At 43.0% G+C, this 16,705-nt stretch overlaps 3 protein-coding genes and 1 long non-coding RNA gene across 9 annotated transcripts; 2 read left to right on the plus strand and 2 right to left on the minus strand.

Annotated features, from left to right (window-relative positions):
* The first annotated feature begins 1,769 nt into the window (after nt 1-1,769).
* LOC124306870 (ejaculatory bulb-specific protein 3-like) lies at nt 1,770-6,502 on the plus strand. Its single transcript, XM_046768014.1, has 3 exons — nt 1,770-2,106; nt 4,551-4,638; nt 6,205-6,502. The coding sequence occupies exons 1-3, from the start codon at nt 1,887-1,889 to the stop codon at nt 6,308-6,310; spliced, it is 414 nt and encodes a 137-aa protein (XP_046623970.1). The 5' UTR covers nt 1,770-1,886; the 3' UTR covers nt 6,311-6,502.
* On the minus strand, nt 4,540-12,190 carry LOC124305424 (laccase-1-like). Of its 5 annotated transcripts, none has more exons than XR_006908394.1 (12): nt 10,575-12,190; nt 10,258-10,324; nt 10,151-10,176; nt 9,536-9,698; nt 9,219-9,342; nt 8,920-9,130; nt 8,632-8,855; nt 8,145-8,450; nt 7,531-7,837; nt 7,216-7,434; nt 6,696-7,147; nt 4,540-4,656 (listed from the first exon to the last, which is right to left on the minus strand). XR_006908394.1 is itself a non-coding variant. In XM_046764897.1 (11 exons), the coding sequence occupies exons 1-11, from the start codon at nt 10,636-10,638 to the stop codon at nt 6,795-6,797; spliced, it is 2,064 nt and encodes a 687-aa protein (XP_046620853.1). In that variant the 5' UTR covers nt 10,639-12,190; the 3' UTR covers nt 5,814-6,794. The 5 variants fall into 5 exon arrangements, 3 of the variants coding, with proteins under 3 accessions (XP_046620853.1, XP_046621024.1, XP_046621093.1); XR_006908392.1 differs by lacking the exon at nt 4,540-4,656 and adding an exon at nt 5,814-6,391; XM_046764897.1 differs by lacking the exon at nt 4,540-4,656 and having other exon boundaries at nt 5,814-7,147.
* Nucleotides 12,191-12,335: 145 nt separating this feature from the next.
* LOC124306929 (ejaculatory bulb-specific protein 3-like) lies at nt 12,336-16,674 on the minus strand. 2 transcript variants are annotated; one of them, XM_046768230.1, is made up of 3 exons: nt 16,606-16,674; nt 14,152-14,213; nt 12,336-12,725 (listed from the first exon to the last, which is right to left on the minus strand). In XM_046768230.1, the coding sequence occupies exons 1-3, from the start codon at nt 16,657-16,659 to the stop codon at nt 12,485-12,487; spliced, it is 357 nt and encodes a 118-aa protein (XP_046624186.1). In that variant the 5' UTR covers nt 16,660-16,674; the 3' UTR covers nt 12,336-12,484. The 2 variants fall into 2 exon arrangements, with proteins under 2 accessions (XP_046624186.1, XP_046624098.1); XM_046768142.1 differs by lacking the exons at nt 14,152-14,213; nt 16,606-16,674 and adding an exon at nt 13,430-13,728 and having other exon boundaries at nt 12,336-12,687.
* Nucleotides 13,131-13,585, plus strand: LOC124307089 (uncharacterized). The gene is made up of 2 exons (XR_006908743.1): nt 13,131-13,357; nt 13,393-13,585. It is a non-coding gene; the product is annotated as an uncharacterized LOC124307089 (long non-coding RNA).
* Nucleotides 16,675-16,705: the final 31 nt, after the last annotated feature.

Below are 16,705 nucleotides of genomic sequence, written 5' to 3' on the forward strand. Positions count from 1 at the left end.
GAGCCTTGGGCGTAAGCATTATTCGATATTGACATGAAATACGTGATCACTGCAATGCGTGCTAACGACACGTGGTACGTGTAATGATCGAGACGTTGACTTTGAGCATGGTTTACGACTAGATTTGGCATGTTGAATACCTGCGCATCGTAACGGGACTTTGCGAACCATATAAACAATACCGTATCTGCATACCGGCGCCATCGATGGTTTCGTTTCAATCACGGAGGCATTTCTCACCGATTTATATACCTACGTACGTCAATCCGACTTATATGGTAGATTCCGAACACCGATTTACGGTTTCATAGAGTGAGTAAGTGCGCGATAGTTTGAATAATTTTTAATCGCCGATTATCGATTCGAACATCGGAGTTAGGATTCAAGCATTCTTATTGCGATGTATCGATGGGTCGTGTCTTCGGGCAATCGATATAAAAAAGGTATTGATTTTTACTCCGATGAGCAACCGGGCTATCGATAATCTGCTACTAGCTGATATTCGTCAGATCACGTTAGAGTTGCCGGTTGTCCAGGGAATAAATTAAAAATATATTAAGCACGCAGCTACATGCAGAGGTAACTGACAGAATTTGACATCTTCAAAACCAGTTTTTTCAAATAACATCGCTTTGATAGAGAATAATGAGTGATAAGACTGTCGAGAAACCGGATTCACCTAAAAAATATGCGTTCTATTCAAAAATGTCGAACCACATTTTAAGGTCCACGCTTCTATCAGCGTTGAGTTTACGCTCTTCAAACACTGACCGCAATAGAGTTTTATTATTTCAGAAACATGAAAACTTTGAGCTGCTCTTATCTCTATTGAAACACTTCGAGCGACGAACAGACAGCGTAACGTATCTTTTGTATTAAATGACGGTAAAAAGTTTCACGAGATATAATGTAGCGCGGTATGAATACAAGCTATACGGCAATCGGAGTAAGAGGTAGAAGTCAGCGAATTTTGTGCAACGGTTTTGTGGCCTCGCATAAATTTCTGCAATAAGCAAAGTAAAAAGAATTACTCAACAATCCAACTATCGTATTTATTACCATTCGCGGTTTCTTCTATAATACGTGTAATTCGAAAAACGTTCAGAACCGATGGTTCAAGAAATACGAGCAAGAATGTTCCAGAACGAATCCCAACGGTGGTTACCATGTTATTAAAACATTAATACTTGTTTTTTTGCGTTGGCCCGATGTCTCTTACAGTCGCTGTGAGATCGCTACACAACGATGATATAGTCGATTGATATTTATCGACAGGATATCAATTATACTAGGCTTATAACTACGTATAAGTACGTCTGATAATATTAGTGATCCAATGTGTAAAAAACTTATGAAAAAAGGCCGAACTCGTATTTGGAACAAGATGTGAAGAAAGACGGTCGGTTCCATTTTAGAAGAGTCGACGGGAAAAATATTTCGAGGATCTGCATAAGCAGTTGCTCTTACCTTGATCAGGTGCAAATTGAAAATACAAATACTGGTCGCTGTAAGGTCGAAAGGGATAAATTATTTAATATAAATTCGCAATAAATTAACGAAGTTCATCCGTACAATCCGAAAGCAAAAAGCTCCTGTCTTTTTATATACAAATGAACGATCATTACCGATCAAAATCGCTGCGATGTACTCACGTATATATGCATGTTTATCGGCCGAACGAGCGGTGCCCGCCTTCTGGCGAAAAAAGCGTCCCTCTTACCCACACCGCGGTTCGTTTATATATATATATAAGCGGCATAAAATCTGGTCAGAATAAAGGCTTGCCTGAAGGGGGCCAACTTCGATGCAAGCTACTGCGTTGGATCGGGTGAGAGCCACCTATAAAACGAAGGTTGAAAGTTCCGTTTCGCTTACTTCGGTTTGACATGGCCTCTAGAGTGCTCGCCCTGACAGTGGTGTGCTTCCTGGTGATCGTCGCCTCGACTCAAGTTCGGGGTTACATTTGGCCGAAGCAGAACACCTATTCGACCCGATGGGACAAGGTCAACATCGACGACATCCTGGACAGCACGCGACTCCTGCAATACTATTTCAAGTGCTTGATGGGAACTGGTCCGTGCCCTCCTGACGGCCAGGAGCTTAAGAGTGAGTTTCCTCGTCATGTAATTTCCATTCCGCGGACGCGTCTCAATTTCCGTCCTGCTCGTTTTGCGGTTTTGCGGTTTACGGCTCGTGCTTATTACCAAAGTACAACGTACGTTTGACGTGTCCGAGTGCGCGCTGATGGGGTGAGAATGATTTACCGCTCCCATTCTTGAACAAGATACTCGATATTCATCTTTCTTATACTTGTTTCCATTAAAGACAAGGATTTATTGACCTTTGAGTCATGGTGGTAAGTATTCTTACCACCGACTTTATATGCATTTCTTTGATATGTAGATAAATTTTCAACATATTTCTCCCCCGTTTTTTGCTACTTCTGATAGCATACTAATAGGTTTTCAATACTTGAGAGTAATTATTGCGATATGATGTATAGTATTATTGTTAAAAACAAATTGACTGAAAAAATTCTGAAAACTGAAGGAATGGTTCATTGCCGAAAAACTTACTCCCTCACACATGTACATGTTTTACATAAATTATAAGTTTTTGGGATCAGTGATTATGAATCGGAAATCAGATTTTGAAAATTCATTACGGCGAATCCAATCAGCAACCTCGAAAACCCCTGCACAGAGTTTTTTTTGACCTTTTTCCATCAAATTTGAAATTATCGTCCATCATATAGGATCCACCATCTTGAATTTTTGAAATGCGATTTCAGATTCGTAATCAGTGACCAAAGAAATCATGGAATACTATCTTGTTATAAAGGTTGCCTCGGGGCAATAATGTGTGATTCAAACGGTTAAAACGGGTTAGAATATCCGTGGGGTTCGAATACTATTGAGATTTCTTGAGTAAAATACCCGGCTTAACAATAAGATTGCTCAGAAATCAGAGTGCGGCACTCAAATTATTCTTCTTATCAAACACGGCAACGGAGATAAAGTCTTTGGCATTCCCGACTCGCAAGTGATACGAGTCATTGATCATTCCGTAAGTAAATTTAAGAAATTCAGACGCACCACACTAGACACAGTTAAAAAATCAAACCTCATTAGCCAAGCGGAAGTCGAAATCATTCTACTGTGCCAGTTTTGCTAGCATTATTTTCACTTCTCGACCTTGGAGGCATCCGACTGTGGTTCACTGTGATGGATTTTCTGCCTGGGGACGTAATTGATGCATTCACTTTTGAATTCGGTGCCAATCACCCTGTCACAACACCTGCAATATATGTCATTCGATGTAACCGAATTATTCCCAGTGTAGGTAGTGCCGGGGATGATAATTTAGGTCGCTTACTCAATGCCTCAATGAACTGTGTTAAGTGTGTGTGGCGGTCATTAATCAAGTACTCTCATCTATTACTTGAGTAATACACAGCTTTACAAGCGAGAGAGAGAGAGAGAGAGTGAGCAGAAAACATTAATAATCCTCTCATCCATTATCAAAATCGAATTAATCGACATCGCAATTCCAGATTCGTTCCTAAATTTCCTCTCGTTAACCCTGAAACGAATATTACGTCCTGTGAAAAAAATTAATACACACACAGAGCTTTTTTATGCGTAAAAATTCAAACGTTGCACTTACCATTGATTTTCTTCACGCGTCGCAATAAAGGTGAACGTTCGGAATGCGCAAAATGTAATAATGCCAGAACTGATTATTCACTCACATTATACGCGCAAGACTTGTGATCTTGAAAAGAAAGGAAACGTTTCCTACGAGCGTCTCTGAATTTGGATTTCCAGCCTGACTTTCGTCAAGGTGATGGGACTTCTGATGAAATCGCAGGATCAACGAACCTCGAGCCCGTTCTCTGTAGCTAGTTTCTCCGAGTCTAACGGACTTCTACTTTGTAATTTCTACACGTTCTACATTTTTTCCTGCGACAGCTTTTTCTTATGCATTTTTAACCGTCAGACAGGAAAGAATAAATGATATCCAAATTTGACTCGTACCTCTGCAGCTCCTTCGTTTTATCCCGTCAGGACAAGCTTGATTGCAAATTTTTTTTACACCTACCAAAGTTATCATCGCAATGCATCATTTGCGGGATGAATTTTAAATCAGATACTGCATGCAGGTAGAACCAAACGCGCAGCATTCAAGGTTTCAGTCTATGAACCAAGCCGACGACGGAGGAGTTTCAGCAAAGTCCGGGCGATACTCAAGGGGATATGATTACCTGATGCTCGTCGCTTATACCTACCAGAGAATCGTTATTTTCTGCACGCAAGGAGGCGATCAGCTCTATACGTAATCGCTAAACCTCGCTTCATATTCCAGGAGCGTTTTGTCATTTCTCAGTAGCGAACCGCGCCTTGTCTTAGAGGCACGAACTATCGCTCTGTTTGACGTTGCTACAAATGTAGACCGTTAATTTCCGGGCGTTGGCGCATCCCGTGTATCCGCACGATTCCTTTCTTTCCCTGCAAAACTGGTGGTCATCTTTTAAATTTTCTTGCTTTCAGGGGTGCTGCCGGAAGCGTTGGAAACCGCCTGCGCGAAATGCACCAAGAGTCAAATGGAAGGAGCGGCCAAGGTCATACGATTTCTGAGGTGAGTCTGCTCCCCCACCTCGTGAAAAAATAAATCTGCTCTTTAACATCGTTCACAGAAACATGTCGTAATTTTTCCATTTAACAACGATATTAACGATATAAGATCAAAGAAAAAAAAAAAAAAAGAAAAAACAGTGAAAAATAACAGCAAGGCGAGAATGATAAGTAGTTTTGTTTACAGAGCGAGAACGATGATTCGCGTGTAATTGGTCATAATTAATTCAGCGTTGCGTCACCCTCCAGGCGCCCACGTATTCGAAAAGCCTGATTTGTTATGCTGTATGAGTGGAAGGATTCCTGGGATTGCACGCGGATTACATTGTCTGAGATTGGATCTCGAGATGTGCGTGATAGGAATCTGCAAAAAATCATTTCCGGCGTTATGCAAGACAGTAGCGTATTTACGAGTCGCACGGCACGTACGTTCATGCCGCTGGTGATGATCATTCCGATCTGACCAGGCATTAAATTTTCACAGTTTTAAATGACGATCAACGATACCTTTAACAATTTGGCAAATGTGTTTGGTCTTTCACCTCACCGCGGGCTATATAAACGCTGGACAGCAAACACAGACGGAAATTCTGCGGAATCATAGACGTCACACCAGCTTATCGGACTTAAGATATCGGCCTTCCGATTCGATACCAACAAGGATTTTCCATGCCATGCTATATACATAGCACATATTCTCAAATCCGAATGATTCCACTAAATTTTGCCGATCCAGCCAACCAGGAAATATCTTTTTACTATAAAGAAACAACTTTTTTTTGCTCTGTTCCAAGGCTTATATTTTTCGACGCAATTTCCTAACTCTTAAATCAAGGACGACTGCCTCGTATTTCCTATTAGCGTTATCGTTATGATTTGCTATTGAATAGATGCGTAGAACGGGTTCTTATCAAACGTTTGAAATATAGTATTACGATTATTTTATAGGTTTATTTTCTAACGTATTTTTCATCGTGAACAAGCATGCATTATATATCGTTGAAGTGATGATAGCAATATACACGTCCGCGATAGCGCACTTTCTCACGAAACAGGTTTTTTGATTATTTTTCTGGATCCAAATTCATACATTTGCATCATACAACGATTTATATGAGGCTTCGGAGGCTTTTCATTTTAGGTCGGATTATTTTGAAAAACTTGAAACGCGTAAACCACTTTATCTTCATTTGTTTTATTTTTTGAATCGTGCCGATTAACGTGTCATCGCTCCAGCGCCGGTCTCAGGAATAATCAGTTAGGTAGTGCTACGCAAAACCGAAAAGTCCAGAATGCGTTCAGAGTTCAGTGGGTTCACCTTGAAGCCATGTCACGACAATCAAGCAACAATCTTTCCACTCCAGTAGTTTGATTTTTAATGCAATAACAAGTTTTACCGACTAATACATGAACTGCAGCAATTGATGACAGATTTACAAGTCAGAGGTGGATGTCAAGATGTGCATGAAGTAAACAGCATTTGTATGTGTGTGTGTGTGTGTGCGTGTGTGTGTGTGAGGGAGGGAGGAGGGAGAAAATTCTCGATTAATGCTGTTTATTTGAATTTCAGAGAAAACCGGCAGGACGAGTGGGATCAGCTTTGTGGAAAGTATGACCCGGACGGAAAGTATCGTCAAAAATACATCGAACCATCTCCGGATAACAACACGGCTTGAAAGTTGTTGCCTCATTCTACAGATGGTTCCTTCATTTTTTCAATATTCGCTTTCCCTTTCCTCTGTGCGTCTCTCTCACATCTGTCATGTACATGCCATTTTTATTTTTATACCTAGATATATAGAATATTTATACTACCTTTTTCTCAAACCTGATTTTTTTATTACTCAGTTTTTTCACCAACTCCTGAATCCCATCAAAAAATGCTTTGTGTTTTTTTTCATACTTTTATATTTAAAGTGAGAATATCCTCAGAATCATCGACGTATGTCAAGTCGACGAATCGATCGGTGAAGATTCCTTGATGAATATTTTCTACGCAACTGATTTCTCCCTTTATTACGGAAGTGTTAATATCAGCGACCTTTACACCAGTCAAGTTACCTTGAGTATTTCAATCACAAATTGGTCCGGCGTCAAGAACCTCGCAGGTTTCAGGTGCAGGAGGTAATAAACCAGGCGGTGGTAAGTTGGAGACCTTGCCTAGTTGGAGGAGCAGTTCCGATTACATGAAGCAATTGGATCGAAGCTCTCGCATCTCGGGAAATTTTCAGGGGGTGGGGGAACGGAACCATGGACTCTGAAGACAACCGACATTCCAATTGACATGTGCCACTCGAAGTGACAGTGGAAAAGCCAGTCGCCTGGATTTCCAGTGTAAAATCTAATCCTCGTCGAACCGTTTTGGGGTATAAGAACCGTGTCCTTGAGCGGGGGAATTTTATTTGGACTCTGCGACCCCGTCATCGTCAGCGATTCGTTGCTGCGCGCTATTTCCATAACGTAGAATTTGTAGCCGTGTAAATGGAAAGGGTGGGACAGCGGTGGAAAAGAAACTGGAAATACAGATGCAAAACGTTATTCTCGGCGACGAAGCATCGCTTTCTACTGTCGGAATACTCACGAGCATTGATATCCAACAAGACCAATTCCACGTTAGCCTTGTACGGTAATTCTATGACGTGGGTGCAGATGCAAAAACTGCCATTTGCACACTTGGAGGGTTTGTTTTGCTCGTTGCAAAAGCTCGCGTTTGAGCTTCTGTTCAGCATCATTACAGTGTCGGGGAATTCGTTCGAGATGCCGTTCATTATTCCGGTTTCCAATATCACCGGAGGCCTCACTGCGGGTGACATTTCGTGAGGACGATTAGTCCAACGATTGAAATCGACTTTGCATTAGAAAAATTTAAGAGCTTCTTTTACTGGGATGCACCTACGTTGGAATGGGTTGAACTCCGTTGCTGGGTGATTGATTGTTCCGTGCAGCGTTTCCACTGTCCATTCCCAGTATCCAAAGGTAACGTTCATCCGTGTGATGTCCGTTTCGCCGAGGATATCCGACGGCGACGAGTCTTCGTATCCCTCCAGCTCGCTCACGCAAATTTCAGTCGTTGACGCCTCGCACGACGCGTTCGGGTAATTAAGACGAATTTCGAATGGAAGAGGATTATCCTGCGTGGGCTCCGGTGTGTCAGGATAAATCCCCGTCGCGTTATCTGCGGTACCATAGGACAAAACCCCAACCTGGAAGGCACGTTTCAATTAGTCTTTTGAACAGCCCCTTATTTCGTTGGATTGGTGGTATTATTTTTCAGAGTAATTGTACGCTCAAAATTCGTTGGGGAAAATTCATCGAGCAAATGGTGATAACTCGTCAAATTCTGATATTGGACTTTGACACAACGCTTCCTTTCGCCACGATATTGACGATCCGATGTTCAAGCGACCTTCGGCTTGGTCTAACCGAATCTCAAGCCGAATATCAAGTTAACGAAAAGTTACTAGCCGCAAAAACTAGTGGTACCGGTATCACAGCTAGCGTGCCACCGACCTGGTCGACGCGATCGACGTCGTTGCAGACGAACAGTCCCCTGACATAGATCCAGTAAGCACCGGACGTTTGACTAGCGTTGAGAATGATGTCGAAACGTTCACCCGATTGGGAAACCAACGCGTCGACGGTCTTAGGTTGAACGTCACTTCCGTCGGTAGCGATGACGGTCATGGTGTGATTTTCGATCTGCAATTGCATCGGGCAAATCATACTGGCGGCGTTGATGATCCTCATACGGTAAGAGATTCCGGCCTTGACGTGAAAAGTAGCCAAGGGTGTCTGGGTCGTCCGATTCGTTGCCGGCTGAAATTTCAATGACAGGAGCTAAAATTTAACGCGGGGAAAACTCTCCCGATTCAACAAGTCGGATTTCATCTCAATGGGGAAAACACTCAAGGCTCGTGCACTAGAGCGGTAAAAATTATTTTGCAGTGAATTGCTGACAGATCATGCAGCTCGCTTGTCACGAGAAATCATATCTTACGTCACGCCATCGGCCGAGACCGTTGATCAAAAAGGTAGCCGGTGCTATTCCCGGATTTCTGGTTAAAAGCCCGGGGAAGAACAATTCGGCATACTCGTGCATGTAGTCCGTCAAAACCATCACGTGACCGGATTTATCCTCGGAGTACAATTTCCTTGCCGGTTCGTCACTGATCGGCCGCCTCACTATCAGCGCTCCGTTGTGTCCGTTGGTTTTCTGGAAACCTTCGTTGAACCACCGCGTTAATAAGCAAGCGGCTCGAACGTTTCTGTACGTTGAAAAGCTCACCTGTGTGACTGTGATAGAAGTAGGTCCCGGACTCGTTGACAAAAAAAACGTATCGAAAGCTGCTGCTCTCCGGTATGCCGCACTGAGTGATCTTCGGCACTCCGTCCATCCACTGGGTTCCCTCCTGGAGTATGCCGTGCCAATGGATGGTCGACTCCGTGCCACCCATTTGGTTCTTGACGTTGACGGCGACGAGGTCTCCGAGGCAAACCTGGAGCCAGCCGGATGGAAAATGGCATGAAGAGGCTCCGCGGTAATGTGATCAATAATTCGCCGGTTACGAAACCAGCTGCGGTTACCTGAATGCTTGGCCCGATTCCCATCCTGTTGATAGACATCAGACCGCGCTCTGTACCGTCTCCAGTGATGCACTGCGGGTGCATGCAGTCCTCCAGGACGCCACGAGAGCAGTTTCCACAAGCACTGGAACGAACGGTGCATCAGGTTAATTGGTTGCACTTGATCAAGGTCGAACTGCATGCGCTAAGTGATTGCCGAACCCCGAGGCGTAGCCGGAGTGAGTGGCAGGTGAATCAGAAATGCTCCTTACCGGCATTGCGAGTTTTTTAGCCAATCTTTTTTTTTTTTTTTGTCTTGTCGGACTTTCTATACTTACGAACCCATGGCGTGATAGTGCTCGAGGACGAATGTGTAAACGCAGACTCTGCTGGTCCCGTTTGCCTTGCAAGTTCGGTTGCAGTCCGTTGAGTTTAAATTTTGCACACCCATTCCGTAGAGCCAGCAGTAGAGATTATCCATGGTAACCCGGGACGGTATTTCTGGGTGATCATAAATTAATTAATTATCACCTTCACACAAGACCTTACGTAATATATCTACACTGTCGTTGTATGTTTATTTTCCATCGGCGCGAAATAATCGTTTTGAATCTTTGAGCGTTGCGTTATATCCGGAAAATCTTGTACAGTTCCGCCATCGGGTGTTATAATTCAGTTTACGCAATTGTTGACAGCCTCCTCTGAATCTTGTAAATTAATTTCACCCTTGCGTCAGCTCAATATTGACCCTCGTCATCTCGTCATTCTAATTCATTCGAGCTTATCCCGGCTTCTCTGTCGTTTGTCGTTTGCATAATTTGACGCGATCTAATTCCATCCATGATTTTGATTGCGGGTGGGTATTGCGAAGCAATGTAAACGCGGATGTTACTATTAATTCGAAAAAACTTGGATCGATAGACGTGAGTCTTTTTCAGAAACATCGAGTTTACCTATGACAGGGCCTTGTGCGATGGAGCTGGCAACAATAGATATCGTTAGTAAAAATTTATACGAAATTGCCATTATTATTTTTATCTCCTCTGCGCATATCACTCACTGAATGAAAAATTCTAACCAAATCGTACAGCGCTCGAAAAGAGTTCGCACTGGATATAGTCGGTATCCTGCTGAGTTTATATTGTAACGTATTTTGTTTATTTGAAAGTAATAAAAACATTATTCCTGATAACAATTCTTATCTATTACGAAAACATGTTGCTTCTATTTTACCTCTCGATGTTACTTGCGCAATCACCATCAATAAGTGTGCATGTGTGTAATTGAATTAAAAGCACGAGTATTAGAATACTACAATAATGTCGCATAGAATGGACTTTTTCGAAAAATAAATAAACGTCGCTCAGGCTGACTCGCCTTTATGCATCCGACTGTTTCTCCTTTCCTCCATTGCACTGCTTTCTCGATAATGAAATTTCATTAATTTAACGTTCTAATTACGTCTCGGAGAACAGCTGCGACCGGATCAGAACATATTATTGTCATCTCACTGCTTCCGATGTACAGTTGGATTCCTTGCGCATGGCACAGACGTTGGTGGCATCGACCGTGTCTCTTCAATGCCTTTGGTACGCAATTTCTGAGACAAATATGTTTATTACTTCAGGGGCAATTTGCAGTGCTGACAGTTGGGTGCTCGGCGTTTTGTTTCACGGTGTTCTTTTCAATTCCGTACTCGCGTCATTTAAATTGCCTAATTGATTATTTCCCATTTTCACTCTACACGAGATCGTTTCAATGACGAGCGCTCATCAATAGTTTCTACCTCGCAACGATACGTTTCACTATGTTGGCAAATTCAAGCGTGCCGATATTCCACCGCGATGTATCGTATTATGCTCCGGCAATATCTTTGGTACCACCTGAACCCAGGCAGAACGACAGCTCCGTAACGGATATATGTATGTATAAATCGATGTTAATTAGCTGAGATATCAGAATTCTCGAGTGAATCACATCCGTCGGCTTTACGAAAAGATAATACAGGCTGTAATTATGTGGAAACAAAAGATACAAGACTTGATTGAACGGGATTTAAAATGTTAAGCAAGTAAATTTAGTCCGCGAACGGCTGATTCCTTTTTCAATCACGATGAATGACGTGCAACAGATAAGCCGGTCTACAGCCAAGCAAATATTGAGTCGTATTCTCCACCACAATGCCATGGATTAACGGAGACGGCGTTAATGCTGCGAATCGGACCGCGCCTCTGAAAGCTTTATGAAAAATATGTCCGGTGTGCGATTTTACGATAGGAGCTTGCGCTATTTCGTGATTTCGATTATAAGGGGGAAAAACTTACGAGAATCATGCGTTCGATCATATTCTGCCAACCTCATATTACGAAAATTTGAAAGACCTATAAAAACATTTATTTCTTTTTAAAAAACTTTTTAAATTTGGAATATTCTTGGCGAAATAAAAAAGGCCACCCTTTGTGTACGAAATTGGCGAAGCCATTCCTGGATAACCGTGCGCGAATAATTTTATTAAACAGTTTTTGTCAAAGTGATACGAGTATGAAAGTACGTCTATCTACATACATGTATTTCTGCCTCGTATCGAAACAACGAATCAATAGCTAGTAAACCGATGCAAACACCGTATATTAAAACCGGAATTTGACAATGGGTTCGAACCACGTCGGGCGGATGAAAAACACAAAGGACCATTGGACTTTTGTCCTGTTCATCATCCTGAATTAGTGATATCGGGCGATGCGCCGGCGAATCTTGGTTCGTGGAATTTATTTTGAATCTATATTGTATGATATGCGTAGGCCTGGATGTATTTGCTGTACGTTTCTAGACGTATTTTACAGAAACTAAGTCTTAAAACAGAGTGGTTTAACGGCCGAAGAGCAATGAGCTGTGTAAACACAGGTCTGCCTTATTCCTATTCACAACGAACAATAAAGTCGTTTATCCATGGTTAATCAGATTACTTGGGAGATTGGAATCAATCTGAGCGGAGATACGAACAAGTTAACAGGTATTATAAAATCGAAAGTTCCGAAGTAATCACTTAGGATCGTGATTGCTTTAAATAACATCTTTGTAATTCACTTCAGACTCCGCCGCGGTTCGGTAAATTACAGGTAATGATATAAATTATAATAAGAGCAAAAATGTTTTATTACACTATTAATTAATCGTACGCTCGAATTCAGGAAAAACAAAATCAAACAAAACAAAACAACTAAGATAAGATTAGCGCGAGACTCGTCGATTAATATATCATTTTAAGTCTCGAGTTTTCCGGAAATCTATGTTGAAGGGCATCCCTCAAGCTTCCCGAATTTCGCTTCGAACGCAGCACGATATTTTTGGTCCGGGTCGATCTTTGCGAGGATTTCGTCGAAAACATGTCTCTTCTTCTTGCACAAGTACCCGAGCGTGTCTTTGATTTTCACTTGCTGTTGTGGCGAGCACTTGGCACACGTTGTTTCCAGCGCCTCCTGAAAAACCTCTGCAAACGAAGAAAAGAACGATGTTAGATCTCCGTCTCTGAGTCAGTATCGACTGTCATTCGGTATATTAATTACGTCAAATGATTTATGACTGTAGGACTGATTTTTGTTCTCACTTTCGACAACTCGAAACTGGCACAGAAACCTCATTCTAAATGGCACGACAATTTGCTGCACATAAATTAACCTTGAATCGAACTGACACCTTTTAACCAATCGTCCTTCAAAATTTCGCTTCGAGTCAAGTGATGGGAAAACATGTCAAGCTGATTCGCCTCTGAGTGACAGCTGAGCTCAGCTTTAAAGACTAGAGTTTGCGTTCATTCAAGTCTCGCGACTAGACTGTGCCACACTTGCGAGATTCGCTTGGTTCTCGCATACTCCAGGATATAATTATCCTTATCCGTCTTATCCACGTCTTCGCGGGTTTCTCGAAAAGCGTTTCACGAGCATACAGATATACCCTAATAACACCGACCGCCTAAGCTCCCGAGCGAATCGAGTGTTGATATTTTAATTCGGCAATTCGCTTTCTGTCGACCTTCATTTTGCAACCGCCGCTCGTGAAATCGCGAATATAATAAATCCGGCTGCATCAGCCAAGGATTTAACTCCGCAATACCGAGCTGATTGTGAGACGAAAAGCTTACTGATCTTTCTCAGTGAGAAGTAATAACTGTCTACGCGAAGAAGTCCGCGAAGAGAGTTCGATAAATCGTGCTTATGCGAATCGTTACTCACTTTTTAGCTCCAACGCGTCCTGAGGGCATCCAGTTTCCGCCTTATTCAGTATGCATTTCGTGTACTTCTCGAGGAGTCTATCGTTATTAATAACCCTGTGCGTGTCCACGTTGTCGAATTTCCCACTGTAATATTCTTCGGCTGCAGCCACTGCGGCGAGACAGGCCAAAACCATGAGGCAGTAACACTTCATGCTGATTTCGTTTTCGTCTCCGGGTGGTTAGAATGATCCAAATTGATCAAGCAAGAAGAGTAAGGATGCTGACTGAGCGACGCTGTACCACGAACTGATTGAATTCTGCGTTATTCGCCTATTTATACTATGCAGGACTTGCCTCCGTTTCTTTCTATGCAGTTGAGGTTGAGGTTGCCGTGACCTCAACCCGCTTGGTATGAAAACAAAAACCTGTTCAGGTAGGCTTGGCTGCATGGCGAGACAGTGCAACAAAATATGCACGCGTCATCGGATGTCGGTTAATGTTTAATGGACTGCAGATTCATTAATCCGCGATGACAGTCATTTGTGCGCCTGGCTTACAACAGAGCACATAGTGTATGAAAATCGATCATCACCTCTTTCGCCGTATTTTCCGACAGACATTAGTCGACTTTGTCTATCGATGCAAAATTTCCACAGGGGATTGCGTAATTGAGTTGGCGAGTGAAGTTTAGTACCATTACTCTTATTGACTTCGCTCTCTTGCTCCACTTCATACATGCACGCACTCCAGTCCCCGGTCAGCCTTACTCCGTTACGTAACTCCAGATGGGACGTACCTTTCCACTGGAAACACACATTACGTAAAAGTGGACAGTCATTTTTTTTTAACTATAATAATTATTCCTGAAACATAAATTATTTCTTCTCAGTATCTCCGTCGTTGGTGCAGGTATCAACTGAAATTTGTTTTCGATATTTCGATACTCCCAGTTCTCGGTATCTCCACAGTGTGGCTGCTTGTTTGTGGTTTGTTTCGCAAAAGGTCCGACTGACGACGAAATTGAATATAGCAATGTTTATTACTATCGAATTCTGCGAATAAAATCTGCGTGACGTAGGTACATATACCTACATATACTTCTCGAGCCTGATCGCAGTATCGTTTGCTTGTTTCCGACCAAGCAGCTCAGCGCTAATTGACAGTTATGCGCATTAATTATCTTGACGTAAATATCGCGGCCAACCATCGGAGTAAGATATATAATTCTCTCGGTACGCAAAATTGATTGAAAAATCGAATGAAAGGAGCACCGAAACCGCCGAACATATAATATAACCCCCGCAAACATGAGGCTTGATCGAGAATCCGTCAGTCCTAAAAGTCCACCGATAAAACGCAGAAGGAAGATTAGAAAAAAGTCACCCTACGAAGCTTGCAAGCCCATATGGCGACTGGGGTCGCCTGCGTTTCACGAGGTCGACGTTGCGCCTGCTGTGGAGGGTTGCCGTCTTCGCCGGAGCCCTTCCGTCCTCCGAAAGTCCCTGATTTCAAGGACAAAGGTCCCTTTCTCCCAGAAATCGAGTCCTTGTCATCCCGCAGGAGAGCGGCGGAAGTTCACGGCTCGGAACATCAGCCGTGGAAAACTCTTCGCGAACGTAATGCGATAATGGGGTACAGGGCGAATGCAGAGGGTACAGCAAGCGGGAAATCAGTCGCTTCGTCAAGATCATTGAACGGAAGCTAAAGGCGTCTCTGCGGAAAAAAGCCGGGACGTCGGTTTGCGATGAGAATCCTGCGCCCCAATCCTATCAGGACCAAGGTGTCTGCGATTCTCGCAAGCCGGTCGTATTGCGGTACGAGAAGCGAGGAGGACCTCAAGTTCGATTTCAAGATCGGTAATATCGGGAAATTCGAGGCGCTGAGCAAGCTGGGAAAGCTCGACGTCGCTGACCGCGTCATGACAAAGATGAAGATCTCGAAAGGTTTTCACAATTAGATAGAAAGGGTTTCGCTAGGATTTGCAGACAGTTTTTCGGACGGTAATTCCTATCAACGAGACGCCGATGCCTGCATTAATTCTGTCCAAACTTGTAGGTCAAGTCGGCTGTCTAGTACACTGAGAGAAATTTTTAGTTCCGGTTACCGCTCAGTCCTTAACTATTTTCATTTTTTACCACAATCGAAAAATATACTTCTAGGTAAGAAATGAAAATTAGTTTTCTATCTGTTACCAGAAAGTATCCGTTAATATTCTTTCTCATCACGATCACTGTTACTATATTTTCTTGTAACTATTGTGAAAATTTAATGGTTGTACAACAATAAATTGACGTTAAAGCCTTGTTTGACTAAAAAAGTAGAGTAAACCGAACGAACTGATTTTGCGTTGCAATTGCCAGAAAAAGTACCGACAACAACGCAAAATAGTCACGTGTACCTTGTTTTTCGTAATTCCAACAATATTCAAACAGTTTTTCTTAACGACACATATTTTACTGAATATTTCTAGTTACTATAACAAATGAAATTTTTCTCAATGTAGGTGGCGATGTGTCACACGTCGTAATTCAACTGCCGTCCATGGGTTGTCCGTCGGATATCAGACTCAGAGTCTCGAAGAGTTTCGATCTTCTTCAAAATCTTCAGGTAACGGAATCACCGCGCTGAATTGTCAATTCGGCCGTGCCGAACCAACTCAGAGCCGCCTATTTCAGTTACAAAATTTCACGCGATTCGGACGGCTTGCAAACGAAAATTCCCGAGTGCTGTCCGTTCTCCCGAGCGACGAAAGCTCGGAGATGATAACGCTGCTTCGTGATCTGGTGAAAAAGGTTCGCCCGGACGTCTCGGAAGACAGGCTGTGGGTGATTCAGCCCGACGGTGCCAAATGGTTCGTACCGTTTATTTCGCTTCTGATTTGTATCCCGCGTTCGAGCAGTTCTCCCTTTCTTTAAAATTCCTCCGCCGCGCTTCGGTCTCGCGGAATACAAACCAGAGGAAGAATTGTCTCTGCAGATCTCGCCCTAACGTATCGCCGAAAAAACATCGAGGCATCGAGAGCATGGCTATTGCCTGCTTAGGGAGAAAATCCCCGGCTTTATTCGGCGAGCGATTAGTTTTAACGCTCTTCGTTATTTACCGGTTTCGAATCTGACCGTCGCCATGCCTTGCAGCCCAAGGCCCCGGTGCTTGAATCTCGGATCTCGGCTCCTTTTTCAAAGTCCTGAAACTTACCGAGATCGTGGAGGAAATCGACGTTCTGATTGCTGCCCAGCAGAGGTCGCCCATGACGGATGAGCGATGGTTCGTTATGGTCTCGTACTCTTATCTTCGA

Source organism: Neodiprion virginianus, chromosome 1 (assembly GCF_021901495.1).
Source record: "Neodiprion virginianus isolate iyNeoVirg1 chromosome 1, iyNeoVirg1.1, whole genome shotgun sequence".
Taxonomy (NCBI): Eukaryota; Metazoa; Arthropoda; class Insecta; order Hymenoptera; family Diprionidae; genus Neodiprion; species Neodiprion virginianus.

Coding starts and splice junctions, on each gene's coding strand:
- LOC124306870 (XM_046768014.1), top strand. CDS start 1,887: ATGGCCTCTAGAGTGCTCGCCCTGACAGTGGTGTGCTTCCTGGTGATC. Junction 2,107..4,550: donor TGACGGCCAGGAGCTTAAGA/GTGAGTTTCCTC, acceptor TCTTGCTTTCAG/GGGTGCTGCCGGAAGCGTTG. Junction 4,639..6,204: donor AAGGTCATACGATTTCTGAG/GTGAGTCTGCTC, acceptor TTTGAATTTCAG/AGAAAACCGGCAGGACGAGT.
- LOC124305424 (XM_046764897.1), bottom strand. CDS start 10,638: ATGAAATTTCATTATCGAGAAAGCAGTGCAATGGAGGAAAGGAGAAAC. Junction 9,343..9,535: donor CACTATCACGCCATGGGTTC/GTAAGTATAGAA, acceptor CGTTCGTTCCAG/TGCTTGTGGAAACTGCTCTC. Junction 8,856..8,919: donor CTTCTATCACAGTCACACAG/GTGAGCTTTTCA, acceptor GGTTCAACGAAG/GTTTCCAGAAAACCAACGGA.
- LOC124306929 (XM_046768142.1), bottom strand. CDS start 13,622: ATGAAGTGTTACTGCCTCATGGTTTTGGCCTGTCTCGCCGCAGTGGCT. Junction 12,688..13,429: donor GGACGCGTTGGAGCTAAAAA/GTGAGTAACGAT, acceptor CTTCGTTTGCAG/AGGTTTTTCAGGAGGCGCTG.